Source organism: Talpa europaea (genome assembly GCF_964194135.1).
Source record: "Talpa europaea genome assembly, chromosome: 5".
Classification (NCBI taxonomy): domain Eukaryota; kingdom Metazoa; phylum Chordata; class Mammalia; order Eulipotyphla; family Talpidae; genus Talpa; species Talpa europaea.
The window spans coordinates 97,932,166-97,954,149 of record NC_140071.1 but is presented as its reverse complement, the minus strand read 5'-3'; the positions used below and the strand labels follow the sequence as shown (position 1 = coordinate 97,954,149).

The following is a 21,984-nucleotide window of genomic DNA, read 5'->3' as shown; positions in this document are numbered from 1 at the left end:
AAGATTCAATGACCATATAGTTCTGCTTTCATTTTCCTCAGGTGATGACTTAGATATCAGATAATATAGGGAAATAAAACCTTAAGATCATGGATTTGTTCACAAAAGTGTCTTCCATTTATTGCACAATGTATAATGACTAGGTAAAAAATGGATCTACTTACAAAGAGACGCTATTAGAGACATTTATTTGAATATTTTCTGTCCTTTTAAAAATTCCTTTCCAAGGAAATATGCATTCAAAAGAGATTTCTAGAAAGAACATATTTCCTTATTGGAAGAATGAAAAAAAAAATCCCATAAATAAAAGCCTTTACCAGCATCATCTAAGAATATATATTACTTTCCTCTGAACTAACATTTGTTAGTATCACCTTCTTCTGAAGCTGGTTTCTTAGAACTTTGTTGTTATGGTCCTTTAGTCTTCTTGTTACCTAGCAGAAAAAGCCTTGTTAGAATAGCTCATGGAACTTACTTGCTTGCTTATTTTTCCCATTTGTAACCATCTCCTCAAATTGTTAAGATAATCTAAAAAACTTTTGGCTGTGCATTTATAGAAACAGCCTGAAGATGACCAGACTCCAAGTTGATTTGTGTGTGTGTGTTTGTGCGTATGTATTTTCCTTTCTAGTTTCGGATGGAGAGCACACAAGTCCAGAAATGGTCCTCACCATTCACTTACTTCCCATCGATCAGCACCTGCCAGTGTTCCAGGTCACAGCTCCACTGCTTGAGGTCAGCCCAGGAGGCAGCACTTCTATAGGTAAGAACTGGAATCCTGAAAGAAACATGGCTTTGGTTATGGAACCATATTTCAGCAACAGTCCCTGCTCAAACCTTTTGATGATAACAAAAAAAGCAGTGACCTCCTCTTCCAGAAGTTGCATGTATTCTCATCTATATCCTTCTTCTTGCCCATTTCCATGCAAATAGAAGCAGCACAGAGAAAGGGAAATAAACCCTTCAGAGGCCAATGCTCAGTGATGGAATACAACACAGAATTTATTTTCCAGTCTCCAGAAGTTTGATTTGTTGCCATCACTAAAATATAAAATAACAGCAGAGAGGAGACTAGAGGGGAGCGGGTTGCAATGACTTCTCTTGTTTTCTATTTAGAAAATAAAGTAACAGGAAAAATGACAGATCACAATGACCTTCAAAAGTTGTGAAAAGTTAGAGTTGGCCAAGTTATTTCATATATGATTTTATTTACCCCATTAATATATTTACTTTTTAGAAATCGATTCTTTTATCAAGGATATTTTAAGATCAAATAATGAATGCAGGGATTTTTTATTATGTGTGCTCTCTAACAGACTTATCTAATTTTCACATATGGTTGTTGGTCTAGAACTAATTACCATACCTACTAATAAACAAGTCATTCCCACTCTCCTTTTTACATCTGTGATGGCCAGAGCAGCCATTCTGAAAATAACTTGGCTTTTTTGTGGATTTAGAAAAAGAGGGTAAGAAACAATGAGAAGGAAAAACTACTTCTGGGAGTATTTTCTGGAAGAAAACCTACCCTAGCAGGTCAGGACTGTCCTATATGTCCTCATTTGTATGGAAGAAGAAAAGTGTTCTGAATTCAGAACTACCTACTCATAAATTAATTTTTGGAAAAATCTACTTGCCATTCGGAAATTGACTGTATTAGCAGTTTTCACTCTTACAGTTAATGGAAATTAAACAGTGCTTTCTTGTAACCATCAGATTACTCAGATGTGGCTTCCAGCCTGATCTGTGGCTTTAATGTATATAGACTTTAAAGTTTTTTGTGTGGACATCTCACTGTGCTTTATTCTCCAAATGCAGGACTTCAGTTGATAGTGAGAGATACTGACACACCCCCTGAAGAACTCTTCTTTGAGCTTCGCAAACCTCCACAGCATGGTGTGCTGATGAAGTACTCAGGCCAATTTCAAGGACCCCTGGCTGCAGGTAGCTGTTTACTCTGCTTGGAGGACTTTTTGTTCCACAGCCAGTGTTTTATGTGTCTCAGATAAGAAGTACCTTTGTGGGACAAACTATGAGGAGATGCTTAGGAAGGAAAAAATTTTCATATTGAGTTCATTCTTTTTCTGGCCGGGTACTCATGCCCCAAATCAGTGAAACTGTTTTCCTCAAGTTGTAGGTGAAATGGGTTGATTTCTGGAGCTTGGAGTAAATGTGATTAGTTTATGGAGATGAAATTGTCTTACTTACCTTGGTATGTGAATTTTCACTATATTTTTAGCACTACAACTCTGATCTTGTGAATGATGTGTTATCTTTATCCATAAAAAAGCAACACAGGGCCTCCCCTGGTGGCGCAGCGGTTGAGCGCTGGGCTGCGAATCTGCCCACAGCCTCTGCAGCGCCAGTTTGATCCCCGGCCGCCGGGGAGGGTCCCACATGGCGTGCAGACCTCTCCTGCTGCCCACTGCTCCCCTCAGCAGTGTATTTCATCTGTCTGCCTGTTCTGTTCCCCACTCTGGCTCTGGTGAATTCTCTCACCCTCCCGCGCTTCTGACTATACCCAGTGCTTGTATAAATAAATAAATCTTTTAAAAAATAAATAAATAAAATAAAAAAGCAACACAATTTAAGTAGCATATATGCCTTGAAAAGGTGTAGTAATATGACCCAATTTCCAAAATATTATTTATTGCCCTTTCTCCACTTATAAAGAATAATATGCTTTGATTGATTTGAAAGTACAGAAAAGCACAAACAATACAAGTAAATCTAATTTTGAACAGTCTGCCCTTGTATATCAAAGTGAATGTTATCTCTTTCAAAGTCATCACCTTGGGAATTTGCTTATTCCTACAATGTTTACTTTCTCAAAACCTTAATACATGTGATAATGATTCTTCTCAAAACCTTAACACATGTGATAATGATTCTTCTGAATATTCCTGCAAGGGGAGGGGAGAAATCTTTCCCCATGAAGGTAGACCAAATTTGTACTAACAAGCAGTAAGCACTTGGGAATCAAAAAGGCAGAATTTTTTTTAAATTACTGAAAAAATATGTCATTAAATACCTTTCTAGCTTCATAAAGAAACTAATATAGGAGTATAGAAATCATAGACCAGATTTCTTAACTTTATACTACTCTATATTTTTGTAATTAATACATAAGACATAAAAATATTTGTAAAATATTGATCTTATTACTTTTTAAGGTATAATACCTATACTACCTATAAATCATAATAAAACAGTGTGGAAAGAGAAAGCTTAGAAGATAAATACAGAAAATAAATATTTAAATCTCGAGTTATATTACATCAATTATTAGAATCAAAGATCTGTCAAGAAATAGAGTTGAATATGTGATCTGAGAAGAAAAATCTTCAGTTGTGCCCTGTGAAATTATTGGGAACATGGCACTGAGAAGAATTTCTCATAAAAAGTATTCCATTACTAAACAAACATTAATATTATATATTAGAGATTCTAAAATTCTAACTCCTTCAGTTTAAAGTTTTTCATTTAAATTCTCACTTCCCCAAACTTGTCTGACCTTGAAACTATTTCACACATTTGTCAAATCGACCGTGAATTAGTACTCTAAACTCATAGTTTGGCTTTCTAACTTTAAGTATATATTTCAGTTTTTATATTTTTTAATTAAAAAAAATCCTCATACTCCCAATTAAAACTCTGTAGAGGCTCATCTAACATAGTTTATTTTCTTCACTTTTTCAAAAAAACTTCATTATCCATGTTATCCAAAATGATTGCTGTAAAAAATAGAGACTTCTTTCTTTCTCTAGAACTGAGTGATAAGTGGATTTTAGACAGGGCAGATTTGGGGTCAATATGATTTAACTTTAAAAATAATTAGAATTATTTCCAACAAAATGAGTTACCTTGTAAAACAATGAGCCTCCCCTCTTGAGAATTATTAAAAGATAAGCAGAACTACCCTTTTTTTAAGGATGTTGTAAAGGGACTCTTATATTGGGTGGATGGTCGGACTAATTAGCTTCGAACTTCCTGAGTTTATGATCCTATAAGTACTTTGAAATCCTGAGAACAAAGATGTTACATAAAGGAAAAGCATTATTCCCAGAAGTAATTTGGTTTTGCAATTTGTGTTATTGTGAAAGGTGACACTTTCACATATGCAGATATTGAGAAAAATGTTCTCCAGTATCTACACGATGGCTCCTCTGCCCAAGAAGACAGCATGGAGATCTCTGTCACAGATGGCTTTTCAGTGACTACGGTGGAAGTGGGAGTAACAGTGTTGCTGACAGAGAGCCCAGGACCTCGGCTGGCTGGGGGCGCCTCTCTGAGCATTTCTGTCGCCAGTAAAAGCACTGCTGTAATCACGAGGTCACACCTGGCTTACATTGTAAGTCCTTACACTCACCTCTTGTTCCCCACAGCACCCTCTGACTGGGCTAACTAGAAAACAATGTCAGTGTCATGACTGAATATTTGAGGTGTCAGGTACATGACCATGTAAAGAACTTTTTCTCTCAACTTGTTAATAGTTCTACTCTTAGGAGTACTTACATTTCTCTGTTCTGGTTCCTCCCAGTATCTCAAGAAAAGACCAGTCAGTGAACAAAACTTTAATGAAATGTGATGAACTTGTAAAGGGACAAGTGGTTGTCAATGAGATGCCACGCCCATTTCAGAAAAACACAACTCCCCATTTTTTAAGCCCATCCATTATATTTTGAATGGGAATTTTAGGGAAAGAGCATTGTAGAAGAACTTACCTGATCAATGACTAATAGATAATGGTATTTTATGGCCCACTGAGAGAAAGCCCACTTTTTCACAGCTTTTGTCTCAAGTCCAGCTCTAGACAGAATGCTGGCAACCTGCTTCAGCAGTACCTCCCTGCCAGATTTCTTAGGCTCCAAGAGAAGCAGTGGCTTAGGGGAGCAAAGGTAGAATCAAGGATTCTGGGTGGTTTGTTTGTTGTTGTTTTTCCCATCTGGTCCTAGCTTGTTAAATTGTGCTGGTTAATTAAACTCATCTTCCTTTGATTCTGTTTTTCAGGATAATGAAGATAATTAATTTTATTTTTCAGTTATTTATGTTTTAAACAGATTTTGAACTCTCAAAATGTAATCATGAATAGTTTTAACAAATGTTTTAAAACAAGGATGATTATTTGAATGGAAATCACATTTTTCCTTTACTAATCTTAAAATTCCAGCCAATGATCTGTCCTTTTTAAAAAACGCTATGTGGTTTTAAGTAGTGCTTTTCTGGGCAAAAGAATCTGGCTATAAAATCTAGTTCTGAATAGTAGCATGTAAGATAAAGCATTGGTCTGGGAACAATCGCTTCAATTGCTTTAGCACAGATTTTTTCCCTCAAATTGTCTTTTCTTAAATTATGGGGAACTCTATTCTATCCTGATTCTACTCATGGGTCTAGTATAGCTTCAGAACAGCTCTGATTTTGTTTTATTAATTGACAGGTGATTTTTACCATGGGTTATGGTCTTTTGAATCTTATGAAACTCATGAATTCATAAAAATGTATGAATACAGATTTAATCAATAGATCACCAAGGCTTGAAAAATGTTTGACAGGCCAAAATAGCACTCCAGGAGCAGTTCCTGCCCATTAACTGCATATTATAAGCTGCATATCAAAATGCAAGCCCATTGGCAACTGAACAGGTATTTTCAAAAATTGATTGAATGTGAATTTACTCACTAGAGCAGAAAGACTCCAAAAGAACTATTCTTGCCTTTTAAATACATAGCATATTTAAAGACTTAGCTATGTTATATACTGACTTTCTCTGAGGATTGTAGAAACGAATTTGTACTTAATTTCATGCAGAAAATTTTTCAGACTTGCACACTTAGTGAGTTTGCAGTGAACATCCAGAAAAGTTGAAAAAGTCATCTGAAATGAAGCAGAGTATAAAGGGATAGGAACTACTGAGCCTATTCTCCATTAGAGTTTCATTAACCACACAGAAGTGACATCATGTTGGGAGAAACAAAGGGCAAAAATGGGAGTCTATGAAATGTACTTCTTAATGATAGTTTTCTAGGTGCACTTTGCCATCCACTGCCAGTAAACAAGCAGGGTAAGGATGGTATGGGTTTTTTGGTGGGAATGGATGGGGTTTTTTTTAAAGATTTATTTATTTATATAAGAATGGGGTACAGGCCAGAGTTGCGGGAGGGTGAGAGAATTCATCAGAGACAGAGCAGGAAACAGAACAGGCAGATCTACTGAAATGCACTGCTGAGGGGATCAGGGGGCAAGACAGGAGAGGTCTGCTGCGCCATGTGGGTATCTTCCTGGCCGGCCAGGAATTGAACCCGCACTGCAGAGGCTGCGGATAGCTTCACAGCGCTGTGCTCAACTCACTGCACCCTGGGGGAGGCCCTGGAATGGATGGATTTTAATCCAAGCTCACCACTTACCAGCGTAGTAACTTTTTGCAAATTACCCCAACTCAGTTCATCTTATATTTTTCTTCTCTGTAATTTGGTAAGGATGGTAAGAGATTTATCTCAAGAAGCTGATAATGTTCTATGTATCAGCCAAAAATTTATCAATTCAAAATATTAAAGAATAAATGTAACAAAACTTGTGTAACTTATAGGGAAATTTGATGTTATGACTGAATCTTAAGAAAATCTGAGCATTTCGCTTGACTAATTATTGGCCATAAAAGGAAAATTAACAAGGAGACATATAGATGATCAACAAACAATAGCATTACTCTACATAATCAAAAATAGCCAGTAAGTTTAATTATGAAAATGATACCACTTATAACAGCATTACAAAAACCATGTCCATTTGAACTAAATGTAATAAAAATTAGGCAATACTTCAGTAGGGAAAATTATAGTACTTAATTGAGAGACTTTTTAAAAGAAGGCAATAAGTGGGGAGCCTCCTTGGTGGTACAGGGATTAAAGTCTCAGCACCATTAAGCTATCATCAGCCACTGCTGCATGAGTTTGATCCCCAGCCAGGAAGCTACCCACATGGTGCAGCAGACCTCTCCTGTCTTGCCCGCTACTCCCCTCAGAAGTGTATTTCAGTAGATCCCCCTGTTCTGTTCCCTACTCTGTCTCTGGTGAATCCTCTCGAACGCCAGGCACCTCTGGCCTGTACCCCAGCTCTTGTATGCATAAATAAATAAAATAAATATTATTTTTTAAAAGAAGACAATAACTGACAAGGTATGACATATTCATGAATAGGAAAATTTATTGTTTAAAAAATATCAGTTCTCCCTCAAAGTGATCTTTCTACTTAGTTAAGTTGCAATCAAAAGCCCAGTGGACATTTTATGGGCTTTGATAAGCTGATTGTATGATATATAATGAAGAACAAAGGACCAAATTCTAAAAAAGAATGATAGTTGGGCAGGGCTATCAGATATCAGGATTTTTTTCTTTAATAAACCTACTCTAATTAAAATAGTATAGCACAGAAACATACTAGAGAGTCCAGAAGCAGACCCATACATGGAACTGTAATATAAAATAGACATAACAAGTCAGATCAGTAAAAACAGAAGGAACTATTTAAAGCATGCATTTGCAAAAAAATATTATTAGAAAAGAATTTACGTCACTACCCCATAACTTTCACAGATATTTTCTTCAGACAAATGAAGTACTGTACTTCATAAGTCATAAGTAAAAAATTTGTAATTCTCTGTAGGATATTGGTGAATATTTCTATAATATTGGGAATGGGAAGAATTTCTTTAACAGAAGCAAAAAATGCTAATGATAAAATATCCATAAATTCGATTCTATGAAAATTAAAATTATCTCTTCCAAAACACAACATAAATACAGAGAAGATGAAATTGGAAAAACATATTTGCAACATACATAAGCAAAAATAATAAACAAAAACATAAAGAACTCCACCGATCAAGAAGAAAAAAGTAATCCTACTGAAAAATGAGCAAGAATCATTGCAGGAACTTCTAAAAAGGAATCCATACAGCAATAAATTTGAGAAAATCAAATTTATTTGAGAACACTTTATATGAGGAAAAAAATTCACCTTTTTAGTAATCAGGGAAAGCAAACTAAGACTATACAGGTCTTCCTCAACTTACAGTTGGGTTGGGATAAACTGAAATTATAAATTGAAAATACTGTTAAGTCCAAAATGCTTTTAATACTTATAACCTGTCAAACATCATAACTTAGCCTAGCCCACCTTAAATGTGCTCAGAATATCTAATTAGCCTGAAAATGGACAAAATCATTTTAACACCAAGCTTACTTTATAATAAGGTATTGAATATTGTATGTAATTTGTTGAGTAATGTACTGAAAGTAGAAAAGTCTCTAGAGACTTGGTCCTTTACGTGACTGACTGGGGGCTGTGGTTCACTGTCAACACCTACCATCATGACAGAGTATGGTACTACATATCATTAGCCAGGAAAAGATCAAAATTGTAAGCACAGTTTCTACTGAGTGCATATCATTTTTGCACCATTATAAAGTCAGAAAATAGTAAGTCAAACCATCATAAATTGGGGACTGTATACTATTTTCACTTGGCAGAATTATTATCTAAAAACATCAAGTGTTGGAGAGGAAATGGATCTACAGAAGGTTCTTTGCTACTGGAAATTTAAACTATAACAACCACTTTGGGAAATAATTGATATTGTTTTATGAGGATGACTATTCATACGTCTTTTTAAAAAAAGATTTATTTATGCATGTAAGAACTGGGGTACAGGCCAGAAGTGGGGGGTGAGGGGATTCACGAGATACAGAGTGAGAAGCAGAGCAGGCAGATCTACTGAAATACACTGCTGAGGGGAGCAGCAGATAAGACAGGAGAGGTCTGCTGTACCATGTGGGTCAGCTCCCAGGTCAGCTACCTGGCCTGGCCAGGTATCAAACAAGTGCTGCAGTGGCTGCAGATAGCTTCATAGTTCTGAGATGTAACCCTTGTGCCATCAGGGAGGCCCTATTCATATGTCTTAATCTTTCCCCTCCTAGATTCCAACCTAAGAGGAATTTTCATATATACACCAAAGGATATGCCCGAGAATATTAACATACTATTTTGTCCTTACTATTTGTAATAGCAAAAATATTGAAATGAGTCAAAAGCCCATCAACAGACTAATAGACATACTAATAGACTAATAGACTAATTTGTGACATACCTTATGAAATATTACAGAACATTAAAAACAAATGACCTATAGCTACACACAATATAGATGCATCTTAGTAGTCTACTAATGAGCAAAAAAAAAAAATAAGTAAATAAATCCCAGAAGAGTAGAATCTAACTCCCTTTTCATAAATTTTGAAAAAGAACTTTTGCATACACACACACACTTGTATAAATGTGTGTATATATGTGTTATATATATGTGTGTGTGTATATATTTTGTATTAAAATATAAACTTTGTCAAGAGTTTCAAGGACCTGAGAAACATGTTCCAGAGTAAGGTCCAGGAATAAACAAAAGGAGCACATAGGTAAACGTGAATTAGCAAAGCTCTAGTACTCTTGTTGGGCAGTGGGTCCAAGATATATAAATTATAAATAGAATATGAATTAATTCAAAAGGGATAAGGAGGTCTTTGAGGAATAAAGTTACATGAGAACAAGGTTTCTATTCTTAGGTTTTTTGTGCACCCACAATATCTTGGATATCCCAAATAGGAATTTTCTTTCAATTATGTCAGGGAATTTTCAGGGGGAAAAAAAGTTGTTTTCACCCTTTTTGAAACCCAGCTGTCATTTGAAACTTAAACCATTATAATAAGATATGCCTGACTTGAAATAGCATTTCAGTGGCAAATTTCAGTGGCAGTGTGGAATTTACAAGCTGTCTATTCTAACCCCAAACCAGGAACTCTACCCTTGAATATCACCATCTTAGAAGAGCTGTCTTTTTGGATTCTCTCACAGAGTAGATGAGTAGTAGATGAGTAGAAAGAAATCTTTCTGCAGCCTTTTCATATTGCATTTGCTAACCCATCTGGAAAAAAATAGAGAAAACTTTAAAGTATATTTTAGGGGAAATTTTCTGAAGTTTTTCAGCTTCTGTGAGTTTGAGTTGCTTTCCTTTCTAGTTAAATGACATGAGGAAATATGGAAAATCCTGTGATCTTGCATTGAAACGCAGAAGGACCAACTTAAAAAGTGCCCTGGGGATAGAAATGTTAACCAATTAAAACCTGCTGTCCGCAGGCCACCAGGCTAATGGTGCTCACATTCCTGATCCTCTACCTATCTGTACAGCAAGCTGTGATTATTTGCATTTGAAAGTGCAAATCTAATTTTTACATCACAACATTTTTTTCCATTGTTGCTGTGATAAAGTATAAAGTACCCCCAACTACACTAAAAAGGTGAATGTCTCAGGGAAACTCCCCAACATGATGTCACCTATCTCCTATGTATTTCAAAAAATACCCTTCGAGAAAAAGGAACTGGCTCATTAAGACATTCAATTATTGTCTTTCCAGAAACACAGTCTGTAGAGATAAGTTGTTTACCCTCATGATCATGTGATTCAGTGGGAGAGGGGTCCCAAGAAAGCCAACCATATTTTTCAAGAAATACTGTAGAAGGAATGGGAAGTGGTCTTTGCTAAAACTGGGCATACTGAGTATTGAGCACCCAATGTAAGGTTTCCTAAATTCTTCTCTTAAACTGAAATGTTATCATGTTGAATATCATTTGAAGTGAGTCACTAAACAAACAAAAAAACTTCCATTTTTTAATTTCATACAGTTATCATTGTATTTTGTGTTAGAATGAAATTACATCTGATTCTAAAGAGCAAACCATCCTTAGAAATTCTACAAGAAATCTACATTTGTGTTCATAGAAAGATGACTCCTATAGCTGATCATGTTTTCTTCACTAGATGCTTGTAGTCAAAACAAAACCTTTGTGGCCTGTTTCATGATGCTTGGGCATCTCTTTGTTTTATGCCACGTACCTAAAGTACACTTTCCCACTCTTATCTTGAGCTGCCCTTGAAAGAAGACATTATCAAAAAGGCCTTTTAGAAGGAATAAGTACAGGGATTTTCATGCAGTTTGAAAGGGTGTTCCTTTATCACAAAGGGAAAGAGACTTCAAAAAGCAGGAAAAGATGCCCCCTAGATGTTTAATTACTACAAGTACTTATTTTTGCACATGTGCATTCATATCTTGCCTCATACTTTCCTGATTAGGATGATTCTTCCCCCGACCCAGAGATATGGATTCGGTTAAGTTCTCTGCCCATGTATGGTACTCTCTTAAGAGCTACAGGATCTGAGGTGGAAGAATTCTCAGAAACTTCCAATTTTACGATGGAAGATATCAACAAGAAGAAAATTCGGTATGTAACCACTTTGTATTATTGACAGAACTTTAAAAATCATATTAAAATATCTAAGCAACTAACCAGTAGCTCCTTAGAAAGAACATATTGTTTTTGGCCCCCTTTTAAAACAAAGGTATTGCCATCTTCCTGGCTTGTCTGTGAAATCTCATTCATTTGATTCTTCTTTTGGCTTCCACAGGTACTCAGCTGCCTTTGAGACCGAAGGTCCGCTGGTTACTGATAACTTCCAGTTTTCTGTCTCTGACATGGACCATAACCATCTGGACAATCAGATGTTCACCATCATGATCACTCCAGCCAAGAATCCACCTCCAGTTATTGCTTTTGCTGACCTTATCACGGTAAACAGTTCTCAGATCAATCAACAGTGCCTGGTGAGAGAGTTGCAATCTATGACCATATAAGTAAAGGGTTTCTATCTAAATTGACTGCCAAGTTCTTCTGCCAAAATATCTAGGCTATAGTATCATGGTTTTCAACCAGGAATCCTGCAAAAATTGTATCAATAACTATATGCAGGAGAGAAATCATATCATTAGTGAGTTTGCCCATGTTATATATGTTGCTAGACTTAAAAATTAAATGTGTACTTTGTATACATGCTAGATGTATATAGTACTGGGAGTAAATTAGAAATGGAATATATATTTTTGTAGAGTTTATAATCTAATATTATAGCAACTAAAACATGAAGAAATGGATGGTATCCCCGACTGAATCTTTACATTAAATTGATTGCAACTTCTAAATATTGACAGTTCAATGGAACAAGGAGGGTGGGGGTACATCATGAATCCTGATCACTGAAGTTGCCCAGATCCAAGTTCAAGTGCTAACTCTGCCCTTACTGCCTGAATGATCTCGGGTCACTTAGGCAATCTTTCTTTCTTTCTTTTCTTTTTTTTTAAAGATTTATTTATTTATTTATACAAGCACTGGGTACAGTCAGAAGCGTGGGAGAGTGAGAGAATTCACCAGAGCCAGAGCGGGGAGCAGAGCAGGCAGAAGGACCGAAGTACACTGCTGAGGGGAGCAGCGGGCGGCAGGCGAGGTCTGCGCGCCATGTGGGACCCTCCTCCGGTGGCCGGGGAGCAGCCGGGGATCGAACCGGCGCTGCAGAGGCTGCGGGCAGCTTCGCAACCCAGCGCTCAACCGCTGCGCCACCAGGGAGGCCCTAGGCAATCTCTCTTAGCCTCAGTGTCCTCAACCTTAAAATAAGACTATACCTGTTACATAGGTATTGTGTACCTGATAATTAAAATAGCATAACCCTCACCTCTCCAGTGCAGTGCTGGGATGTGGTGGAGAGTCTTTAAAAGTTAATTGACTTTCCTCGTCCTACCCTGTATATACAACATATTGCTGAAAACTCAGTATCTGGTTTATTAAGTGATTGAAAATTCTTAAAACTGGTTTGTTTTTAAATAATGTTAATATTTTCATTTCCACTTCTTGGGGAAGCTACTTAGACCTCCTTCATTCCCAATAGCAAGAAAACCTCCTTCATTGTAACTTGTGTTATAGATCTTCCTACTTTTAGCAAGAACTGTTCAGAATGCAATTGTTTGGTCACACCCAGCAGGCAAGCAAGAAACACCAAGCTCAGGTTGCAGAGTTAGCACACAAAACAGGGCCCTCAAGGGGAAAGTTGGTTGGAGTAACTGCCTTTCACTTATACTGATTTATTTTCTTACTTGACATTAAGATAAGCAGTAGCTTTCAGGTATCGTGAGCCCTTTCTTCCTGCACACCTATAAATATGTACTCAAAGGGCGTCAAATGGAACACTGTAGGACAGGGCAGCCCTGACAGTATCCAAGGGAGAACCGGATGGATCAGTCTCTAGCTGCAGGCTTCTGAATGTTGATTCCGAAGGAAGGCAGCCATCCTGTCAGCAGCTGAGCCAAGGAGGATGATTAGAATGGGGCAGAGCTGCTTTATAACCTGATCCATCATTGAAGGAGGCACAACTTTGAAGGGAGTTACCGAGTCTGAGTGTAGCTCTGAGAGGTGCTGAAAGATTGCTTGGTTTCAGCAGCTTGCACATTCCTCATTCCATCTGGAGAGGATCTGCCTCCTCCAAGTAGAATTGGTGCGGGAAGGTCACCCAGGCGGCACTTTCCAATTCAGTTCTTTTTACTGCAGTTATGTGCAACCGCCCAAGGACTCTCTCCATTCTTTTCTTTCTCAGGTTGATGAGGGAGGGAGAGCCCCTCTCTCATTTCACCATTTCTTTGCTGCTGATGATCATGACAACCTCCAGGAAGATGCTGTCATTAAACTCAGTGCTCTGCCCAAATACGGCTGCATCGAGAACACAGGCACAGGTACCCATAGCAGCTTTGCTAGAGAATTATTCCAGACAGGACTGTAGCTCCAGAGAGGGGAGGGAGGGAACTGCCTTGAATTCAATCTGGAGATGGAAAACTCTCAAGGAGTGGAAGCATTTCAAAGCAATGGCAGGAGGGAAAGTTACATTCACTGAACTAAAATTTACTAAGCATTTTCTGCATACCCAACAATTTTTTAAGTACTAGGACCTTATCCGTAAACAGAACCAACAGAACCCCCTACCTACATGGTGCTTTTGAGCCTGATTGGGAGAGACAGGTAAGAAACCTAATTAATGAGAAACTTATGTAAGCTGTTAGGAGGGAAGTTATTGCTGTGTAAAAAAATAGGACAAGGTAAGGGGATTTGGAGTGCCTGCCAGGGCAGGAGGAGCTGTGGATTGCCCTCAGGATTGAGTGTCAAGGCAATAAGAATGCTCGTCCTTTCACTGGGGGGCAGCTGCAGTTTAGCTGAAGCACGGCTTATGTCTCAGCTCCTTCTCAGGATATGACATGAATTGAAATGCATGCTTGTCTGTCTGTGGCCCTCTCTTCGACATCCCTCCCCCTCCACCATCTGCCTGGACCCGCTGCCCTTGGTGGTTATCACAGAGAAAGAGAAGCGAGAAGGTGTGTATCGTCCACAGGCCCCCTGAGACCACGGTGACTGGCAGTTGAGACAGTTCCTGGCAGGCTGCTGTGCTGCTGCCTCTGCAGTGAGATTTCTGAGTGCCAAAGTTTGTTCTAATTGGCATGCAGCTCCCACCTCCCACTGAGAGGCCAGTGACTGACAGTGTCTGTGGCCAGCATGGTGCCTGGGATTTGGGCCCCATTATGGGAAACTCATTTAGCAGCGGTCATGATTCCTTGTCAAAAATTGTCTTTTCCTCGTCTTGTGGGTCTTCGTCGGTGTTAACGCTGAGATGCGTTGATTGCTAAATTCGATTTATCTCAACAAATGTTTATGTTGGACACATTGGATGTAAAGACGAATATGACACTTCCCCTGCTTGGAATGGAAGACAGATATCAAGACTGATAAATTACAATAAGTAAAATTCCAAGACAGGGAAAGTACATAGGACAAAACACTTTTGCCCAGGAAAGCGGGGAAGTCTGAGGAAGTGACATTTGAGTTGGAACTTGAAGGGTTGGTGGGAGTTTCTGGGCAGAGAGGGAGGAGCAAGGGCAAAAGTAGGAAATAAGGAGATCTTTCGCATGGCCTTCTCTACTCTCCATGTGGTCTTAGTAAGCCTTCCTAACATGGGGCTATGTTAACCGAGAATGCATCTAGGCGCCTATTTCCCTGGTCCAGAAGTCAAATTTTCTGACAAACCTCAGCCTCTCTAAAAAGTGGTTCTCAGACTGTACATATGCATAAAATTAACCTCCAAGCTTGTGAAAACACTTCCCTAGGCAGCACCCCAGAGTTCCTGCTTGAGGAAGTTGGGGAGACTGCATTTGCATTTCTCACTGGCCATTTCTGTCAGTCCAAGGATCACATCTGGAAAACCAGTCCTCTACAGCATTCCTATGAACTGGAAATAAGAAATATACATTTCAACAGGCACAGATAATTGTGAGATTAAAAAAAGCACATCAAGTAAGGATCTCACCTTTTGCTCCAGGGTAGAAGCTCTTTAGTCTCTGTTCTGAACCAAGTTTATTTTGTATATATGAAACTAGCTACCTAGATTCAGAATCCAGGAGATCAGAGAACAGCTTTCTAAAAATTGTTAAAGTTTTAACTTCTTACCAGCTATAAGGGAAGAAACAGAATAAATTATATTGTTAGGTATGAAATGTGACAGCACAAACAAGTCAGGACCCACCTCTAAGGCACGACTGGGTTCCAGCCCAATGCAGTAATAGATGCTCTGAATGATGGTCTGTAAGCACCAAAAACTATTTAATTTTTCTATAGCATATACTGTTTAAGAAGGCAAAAAAATCATATTAATAAGAATGGAAAAATAGAAGGTGCAGTTTTAAAATTGGGAAGGATTGGTGACTGATTTGTTGAATAGTTTATTTTCAAATGGCAGGAAAGAAGGCATTATTATATGTGAGTATAATTTTACGCATCATGTACTTCGGCTGTTTCTGACTAAAATAAAGAAGTCATATTTCTCGTATTTATTGTGATCAATGGAAAGAGAAAAATAAAAATTAGAAGGAATTACGGCAATTCCTTTTGGAAACCTCAACTATATACTCTGGGAATTATCTGGTAATTTAGACCACTCTGGTAACTTAGATCACTCTGTTTCTGGCGTCAAGAGGAATGAAATCTGAGGGGTAAAATTTAAGAAATGCACGATATTAAAGAGAAAATACTTGAGTTTTTATTTCAAACAAATTATAAATAAAAATTTTACTCTTAATCTTTCTGTTGGAAGATCAAAAAAAAAACAATACTACCTACAATTCAGGAAATGAATGGCCTTTTAACTTATGGCCTGATCTTTGCAAAGGACCATGGAAGAGAAAGACCTGTTGCTTTTAGATCCTCTCTCTTCAGTTTTATTGATATATATTCAGGGTATTTTTGAAGGCACAGGTGTTTCTCTTTTCTTTCTTTAGAAGAATAGTGTGGTAGCAATTTAAAATCAATCAGTGGGACTCAGATTAGAACCAAGTAAGAGACAAGTTGTTCATCATTTATCCATCATTTAGATGTTGCTTACTCTTCGCCTTGCCTTTTCCAATGTGTGGGGTTGGATAAGATGTGTTTGTGTCAGCCAGGGCTAGCACTTTCTATGGAACTATAAATGGTACCTGAACATCTCAGTACCTGAATGGCACCTGCATCCCAGGAGCCCAGGTGTTCCATCTGACCCATGCAGAAGTGTTCTTAAGGAACTGAGATGGAAAATGAAAACATGTTTAAGGAGATATAAGTTTCTTAGATAAAAAGGTATATATTTATAAACCTTTATTTATGTAGAAGAAAAGGGTTTTCTTACAGGATATGGTTTTTTTGTTTGTTTGTTTGTTTGTTTTTGTGGGACCCTCGCTGTCGTTGGGGGAACGAACCGGCGCTGCAGAGACTGCCCAGAGCTCAACCACTGCGCCACCAGGGGAGGCCCACAGGATATGGTTATAAAGTTGAATGATGCTTAAAGTAGAACCTTTGCTTTTGTATCGTATCCTGCCTTAAGACTTGACTTAACAAGAATTATTTCTGACAAAATAACTACTGATTCTGTGCTATACAAAATAATAACATTCTGGGTGCTTTGATACCTATCACCTCACTTGATTCTCAATGGAAACAGCAGGGCAGGTGTATCAATTCATAGGTGAAAAATGGTGGGGAAACTGGGATTCAATCCCTAAGTCTTCTGATCCATGGTCTTGTGCTTGTTCCACTTACTCACTTCGATCCTCAAACATATTTTCATCTTTTGTTGATAATGCTGTCATGTTTTCTAGTTCTGCCTAGTAAGCAGGAATTGATAAATCGTGGTAAAGTTGTCTCGTGATGTCACTGCAGGTGATCGTTTCGGCCCCGGAACTATCAGTGACCGAGAGGCATCATTCCCAATTCAAGATGTTTTGGAAAACTACATTTACTACTTTCAGAGTGTTCATGAAAGCATTGAGCCAACCCATGATATTTTTAGTTTTTATGTAAGTGATGGAAACAGTCGTTCCGAAATCCACACCATCAATATCACCATTGAGGTAAAGACTTTGGAAGTTTGAAAAATTGGACCTTTGACTACAATATGTCACCATTAGAGAGCTTTATATGAACTCAGACTGGATTTGACCTTCTATTTTAGAGGTCAATAAAATAATATAATCCCGACCCTTAGGAAACTTAGAGAATTAAGACTGACATTTGGGGATGATCTGCCTTGAAAATCTGAAATTCCATTTCAGAGAAAAATTTATTCCTTCTGTGTGAAAACAATTTGTGAACATCAAGCAGAAAAACCTTGACAGTCTCAGATTTAGACAAAAATTAACATGTCTATTTTTCTTTGAAATTATTTCAAGTGGTTCTGTATGCATTCTTGCCTTTTTTTTAAAAACAAGTTTTTTTTAAGATTTTATTTTTTTATTTATTTTTCCATAGAAGAACTGGGGTGAAGGCCAGAGGTGCAGGGGGTGAGAGGATTCACCAGAGACAGAGTGGGGACTGACTGAAATACACTGCTGAGGGGAGCAGTGGGCGAGACAGGAGAGATGTGTTCCACCATATGGGTTAACACCCTGGCCGGGGATTGCACTCATGCTGCAGTGGCTGCCCATAGCTTCATAGTGCTGAGACTTAATCCCTTGTGCCACCAGGGAGGCCCCCTGGCTTATATTTTTAAAACATTTATTCATTAAAAGGTAACATCATATGTGATATATATATACACACAATGGACTAGTATTCAGCAATCAAAAAATATAAACTCATGCCATTTGCAGCAACGTGGATGGAATTGGAAGGGCTCATGCTCAGTGAAATAAGTCAGAAAGAAAAATACAAATATTGGATAGTGTCACTTATAGGAGGTATATAAGGCAACCAAACAAGGGATCAGGGGGGAAAAAAGACAAAACTAGGTGGCAAACTATAAATCAGAGACATTTAGCAGGGGACGGGGAAGAGAAGAATCAAAACAGGGATGGGAAGAGCACAAGAGACTATTGTGTTGGTTCACTGGTGACTTGGTGGTGGGAATTTTATGGGGATTGCACCTGAGAGGAGAATCAAACATTGTACCAAAATGAATGGTGATATAAGATATATATAAATAAATTTTAAAAAATCACATCATAGGACACGTTCCTTGATGCTCTATTTATTCTCATTTGTGCAAGTACATAGGTCTTCTCTACTACCCCAAGGACAAAATGAGAGAAAAGATACAATTCCGAATGAAATACCCTCTGTCTCAGGCAAATACCATGCATGGTGTCCTCAGCATCCTTCAGGGGCAGTGATGGAGGGGGCTGGAGCACAGACCTAGAAACTCACACTTAGGAGATAGGTTACCTTCTTTAAGTGTCTGTAGAGTATTCTAAGACAGGTTGGATTTCAAATAACATGTTCTTTTATTCCCAGAATATATTTGTGTTTGTCTAACAGCATGTCCATATTTTTACTCAGAGAAATATGACCATTATACTACTGGAATATATCTGAGATCGCTGTAGAATGCTTGTCTGCTGCTTTTGAAGGAGACGTTTTGTTTGTGTGACTTGATCTCATTTCAGAGTAATGGTTTTGATTAGGAATGAAAAATGATGACTTATTAAATGCTATTTCAATGATGTGGCCATGTTACTTTCTCTGAATAATGTACATTTTCTTTCTTCTTATTTTTCTTTCTTCTTCTATTATTTTTGTTTTAAACAGAGGAAGAATGATGAGCCTCCCAGGATGACCTTGAAGCCCCTCAGAGTGCAGCTAAGCTCAGGAGTAATGATAAGCAATTCTTCTTTGAGCCTGCAAGACCTGGATACTCCAGATAATGAGCTGATTTTTGTATTGACCAAAAAACCTTCCCACGGTAGGGCACAACTGCTATGGAAAGCTTCTTAATTGAGGTGGCCGATGCTTATTAGAATAAACACATAGATTTCAGTTGATTATTCCTCTGCCTTGCCTGCATACAGTACATCCTTTGCCTCAAAGTATAATCAAATTCACAGCTAGCTAATATTCTTTGGGGTCACAGTAGACACTGGTTGCTCTCGAAGTCTGAATTCTAGGTAATTGGTGTCTAAAATTCAATTTCAGCTGTTTTCTTGTTTTCCTATGTAACCTCAGGCAAAACAGGTTTCAGAGTTGCATATCCTTTTCTCAGAATAGGCCTTATTGCTTGATAATCCTGGGCCATCCCACACAAGTAAGAGTATAGCAGCCTTGTTATTAATTGCAAAATATATTCACCTCAGGTTAAATGTTTGCTAGATATCTTTATGAACTTGCTCATTTTGCAAAGTACTTTTCCTGATTAAACCAGAGTTTAAAAAAGCAAACAAAAACAAAACAAAACAAAACAAAACAAAACAAAAAAACCACTATGGCAATCTATCTACTTCTTTTCTAAATACTATCTCCCTGGTATTAAAGTTCTGGAACTTTCATCTCCCAGGTTGTATCTCAGTCTATTGTAATTACTCCTTGGTCTTTTAAGGATGAAACTGTTGCTTTGATAGAGGTTAATAGAGGAACTACTGGTCATTGTATTTACTTGTACTTATTTTTCCTTTTCTCAAATTTTATTGATTTGCCAGTTATTTCCATAATTATGTACTTCTAGGAGTACATCACACCTCCCTATATGCAAATGCCTTCCTTACTCACCCTCCGCACTTGCAATTTATTTATTGGCACACTTTAACTGTCCTATGTGGCCCACATGACCTTGAACATAGAAAACTGTGTTTCAACCCAGTGATGTTTAGTGCCTTTCAGAATATAAGAGGAATTTAAGACATAGTCCACCCTCCCATCCCAGATGCCCTAAGAGGAAGGCAGCGAGTATAAAGTGTTCTTTTCATTTTTAGATAATGAAGTGAGTTTGAATTCATGGAGGGAGATTTGCTTTCTAAGCTGCTGTATAGCCACATCCATCTTTGTCTCCTTAACAGATTTTTAGCCATGAAAAGTAGGACTTCTTTATTTGTAGATGAAGCTATAGAAAAGCACCCTGTGCTTATATATAAAATGCTAACTTGTTGGTCACATATGTATGTATGTCATGACGAGCCTCTGAAGCCCTTGACATTCTGCACAGGTTCACAGGTTGACAAATTCAGACCATGTTTTGGCGCTATATTTATTGTACCATTTTTTGTTGGTTTGTTTTTCTTCACTTCTTCAGGTCATCTGCTCTTGAGGCAAACTGCTTCTGAGCCTCTGGAGAATGGGAGGACTTTGGCCCAGGGCTCCTCCTTCACCTATAAGGATGTCCTGGCTGGGCTGGTAGGGTATGTGCCTGGCAGTCCTGGTGTGGCAGCAGATGAGTTCTGGTTCTCCCTCACCGATGGCCTCCACACGGACACAGGGAGGATGGAGGTGTTCATAGAGCTACCTCCAGGTGACACTCCCCAGCTGGCTGTAAACCGAGGCCTACAGCTCTCAGCAGGTACCACAGCAATGGAAAAGTACCATGGTTCTTCTGTCCTTCTCTCTTCCTTGGCAGTGTACAGTACTACCTTCGACATGAGCTCTGTGGGAAGATCTTATACTGGTTGTATTGAAATTGGGGAGACTGGAATTAGGGAGAGCTGTTGTTTTAGGGAACCTAAGAGTTATGAGTGACATATGTGAATCACTGAAATGCTTTGGGTCAAATCAGCCTGTCTGTGAATTTAAGAAAGATCGAGAAGAGTTTGTAGTATTTCCAGGGCCTTCAAACACCTTAATTTATCCAAACTATTTGTAGACCCAGATTTTCTAGCATATTTCCACTGCCCGAACAACCTACAGAAAACAACAATGAATGAAATTGATCAGGATTTTCATGTTAATTTATTATTTAATAAAGTTTATTTTTCAGAATGTACAATTGGTGGGAACTACTCATAAATTCTTACCAGGAGCTGGGGCATCTTCACTCTTGGTCTTCCTAGTATAAATTACTTGAGAGCTCTGCTTTAAAAGCAAGTTAATAAGCCCTTTAGTAAGGAGGTGCTGAGATCAGAGAACCATAAACCTCCTTCTCTCAGACCCAACAGCTTATGGTTGGGAACTTCCTTACAGAGTTTTCCATTTTTATTGAGCTTGTCCTGAACTTTGCCTTTGGACCACTTCTTTTTGGCTTTGCTCCTACCTGTGTCCCCTGGGTCTTTGTCTTTTCTGGTCAACTTTCTGGCATCTTTTTTCTTCTTGCTTTCGTTGAATGGCATCATGATGCGCCGAGAGCAGCAGCTGCCACGGCAACCTCGCTAAGATGTCATATAAAAAGGACATGGTGTTAATTTTTATAAAAGTTTAAAAAGCAGTTGGAAGTCATCATACACTAAAAGAGATTATGCCAATCATTGAGAATCATTAGCTATGGTATTCTAGGGTTGAACATTCCTCATTTTGCCTTTGCATAAGCAATGATGCAGGACCCATGACAGCTAGCAGTGCTGGAGTCAGTGTTAGTGGAATTTCCTTGACTAGGGGCTGAGCCTGTTGCACACAGAGCATCTGCATCCCACCGGGGTTCTCTATTCATAGTTTCCCATGTATTTTGTAGTGAATAATATATGATATAATGGTATTTGAAGTTTGGGGATTCCCAAAGAACCCAGGTATTGGGGCTTATAATTGACTACACCCTATTTACAGGTTAATAAACTAGCCTGTTACTGTTTCATG

At 38.2% G+C, this 21,984-nt stretch overlaps 1 protein-coding gene across 1 annotated transcript in view; it reads left to right on the top strand.

Annotated features, from left to right (window-relative positions):
• FRAS1 (Fraser extracellular matrix complex subunit 1) overlaps positions 1 to 21,984 on the top strand; it is a gene marked incomplete at its 3' end in the record, with an annotated part of 442,801 nt that overhangs the window by 347,952 nt on the left and 72,865 nt on the right. The window contains exons 36-44 of the mRNA XM_084232972.1: positions 632 to 763; positions 1,819 to 1,944; positions 4,104 to 4,351; positions 11,180 to 11,328; positions 11,513 to 11,675; positions 13,526 to 13,661; positions 17,161 to 17,351; positions 19,024 to 19,177; positions 20,498 to 20,761. Of these exons, the coding sequence (XP_084089098.1) occupies positions 632 to 763; positions 1,819 to 1,944; positions 4,104 to 4,351; positions 11,180 to 11,328; positions 11,513 to 11,675; positions 13,526 to 13,661; positions 17,161 to 17,351; positions 19,024 to 19,177; positions 20,498 to 20,761 (1,563 nt within the window). The remainder of the gene's footprint in view (positions 1 to 631; positions 764 to 1,818; positions 1,945 to 4,103; positions 4,352 to 11,179; positions 11,329 to 11,512; positions 11,676 to 13,525; positions 13,662 to 17,160; positions 17,352 to 19,023; positions 19,178 to 20,497; positions 20,762 to 21,984) is intronic.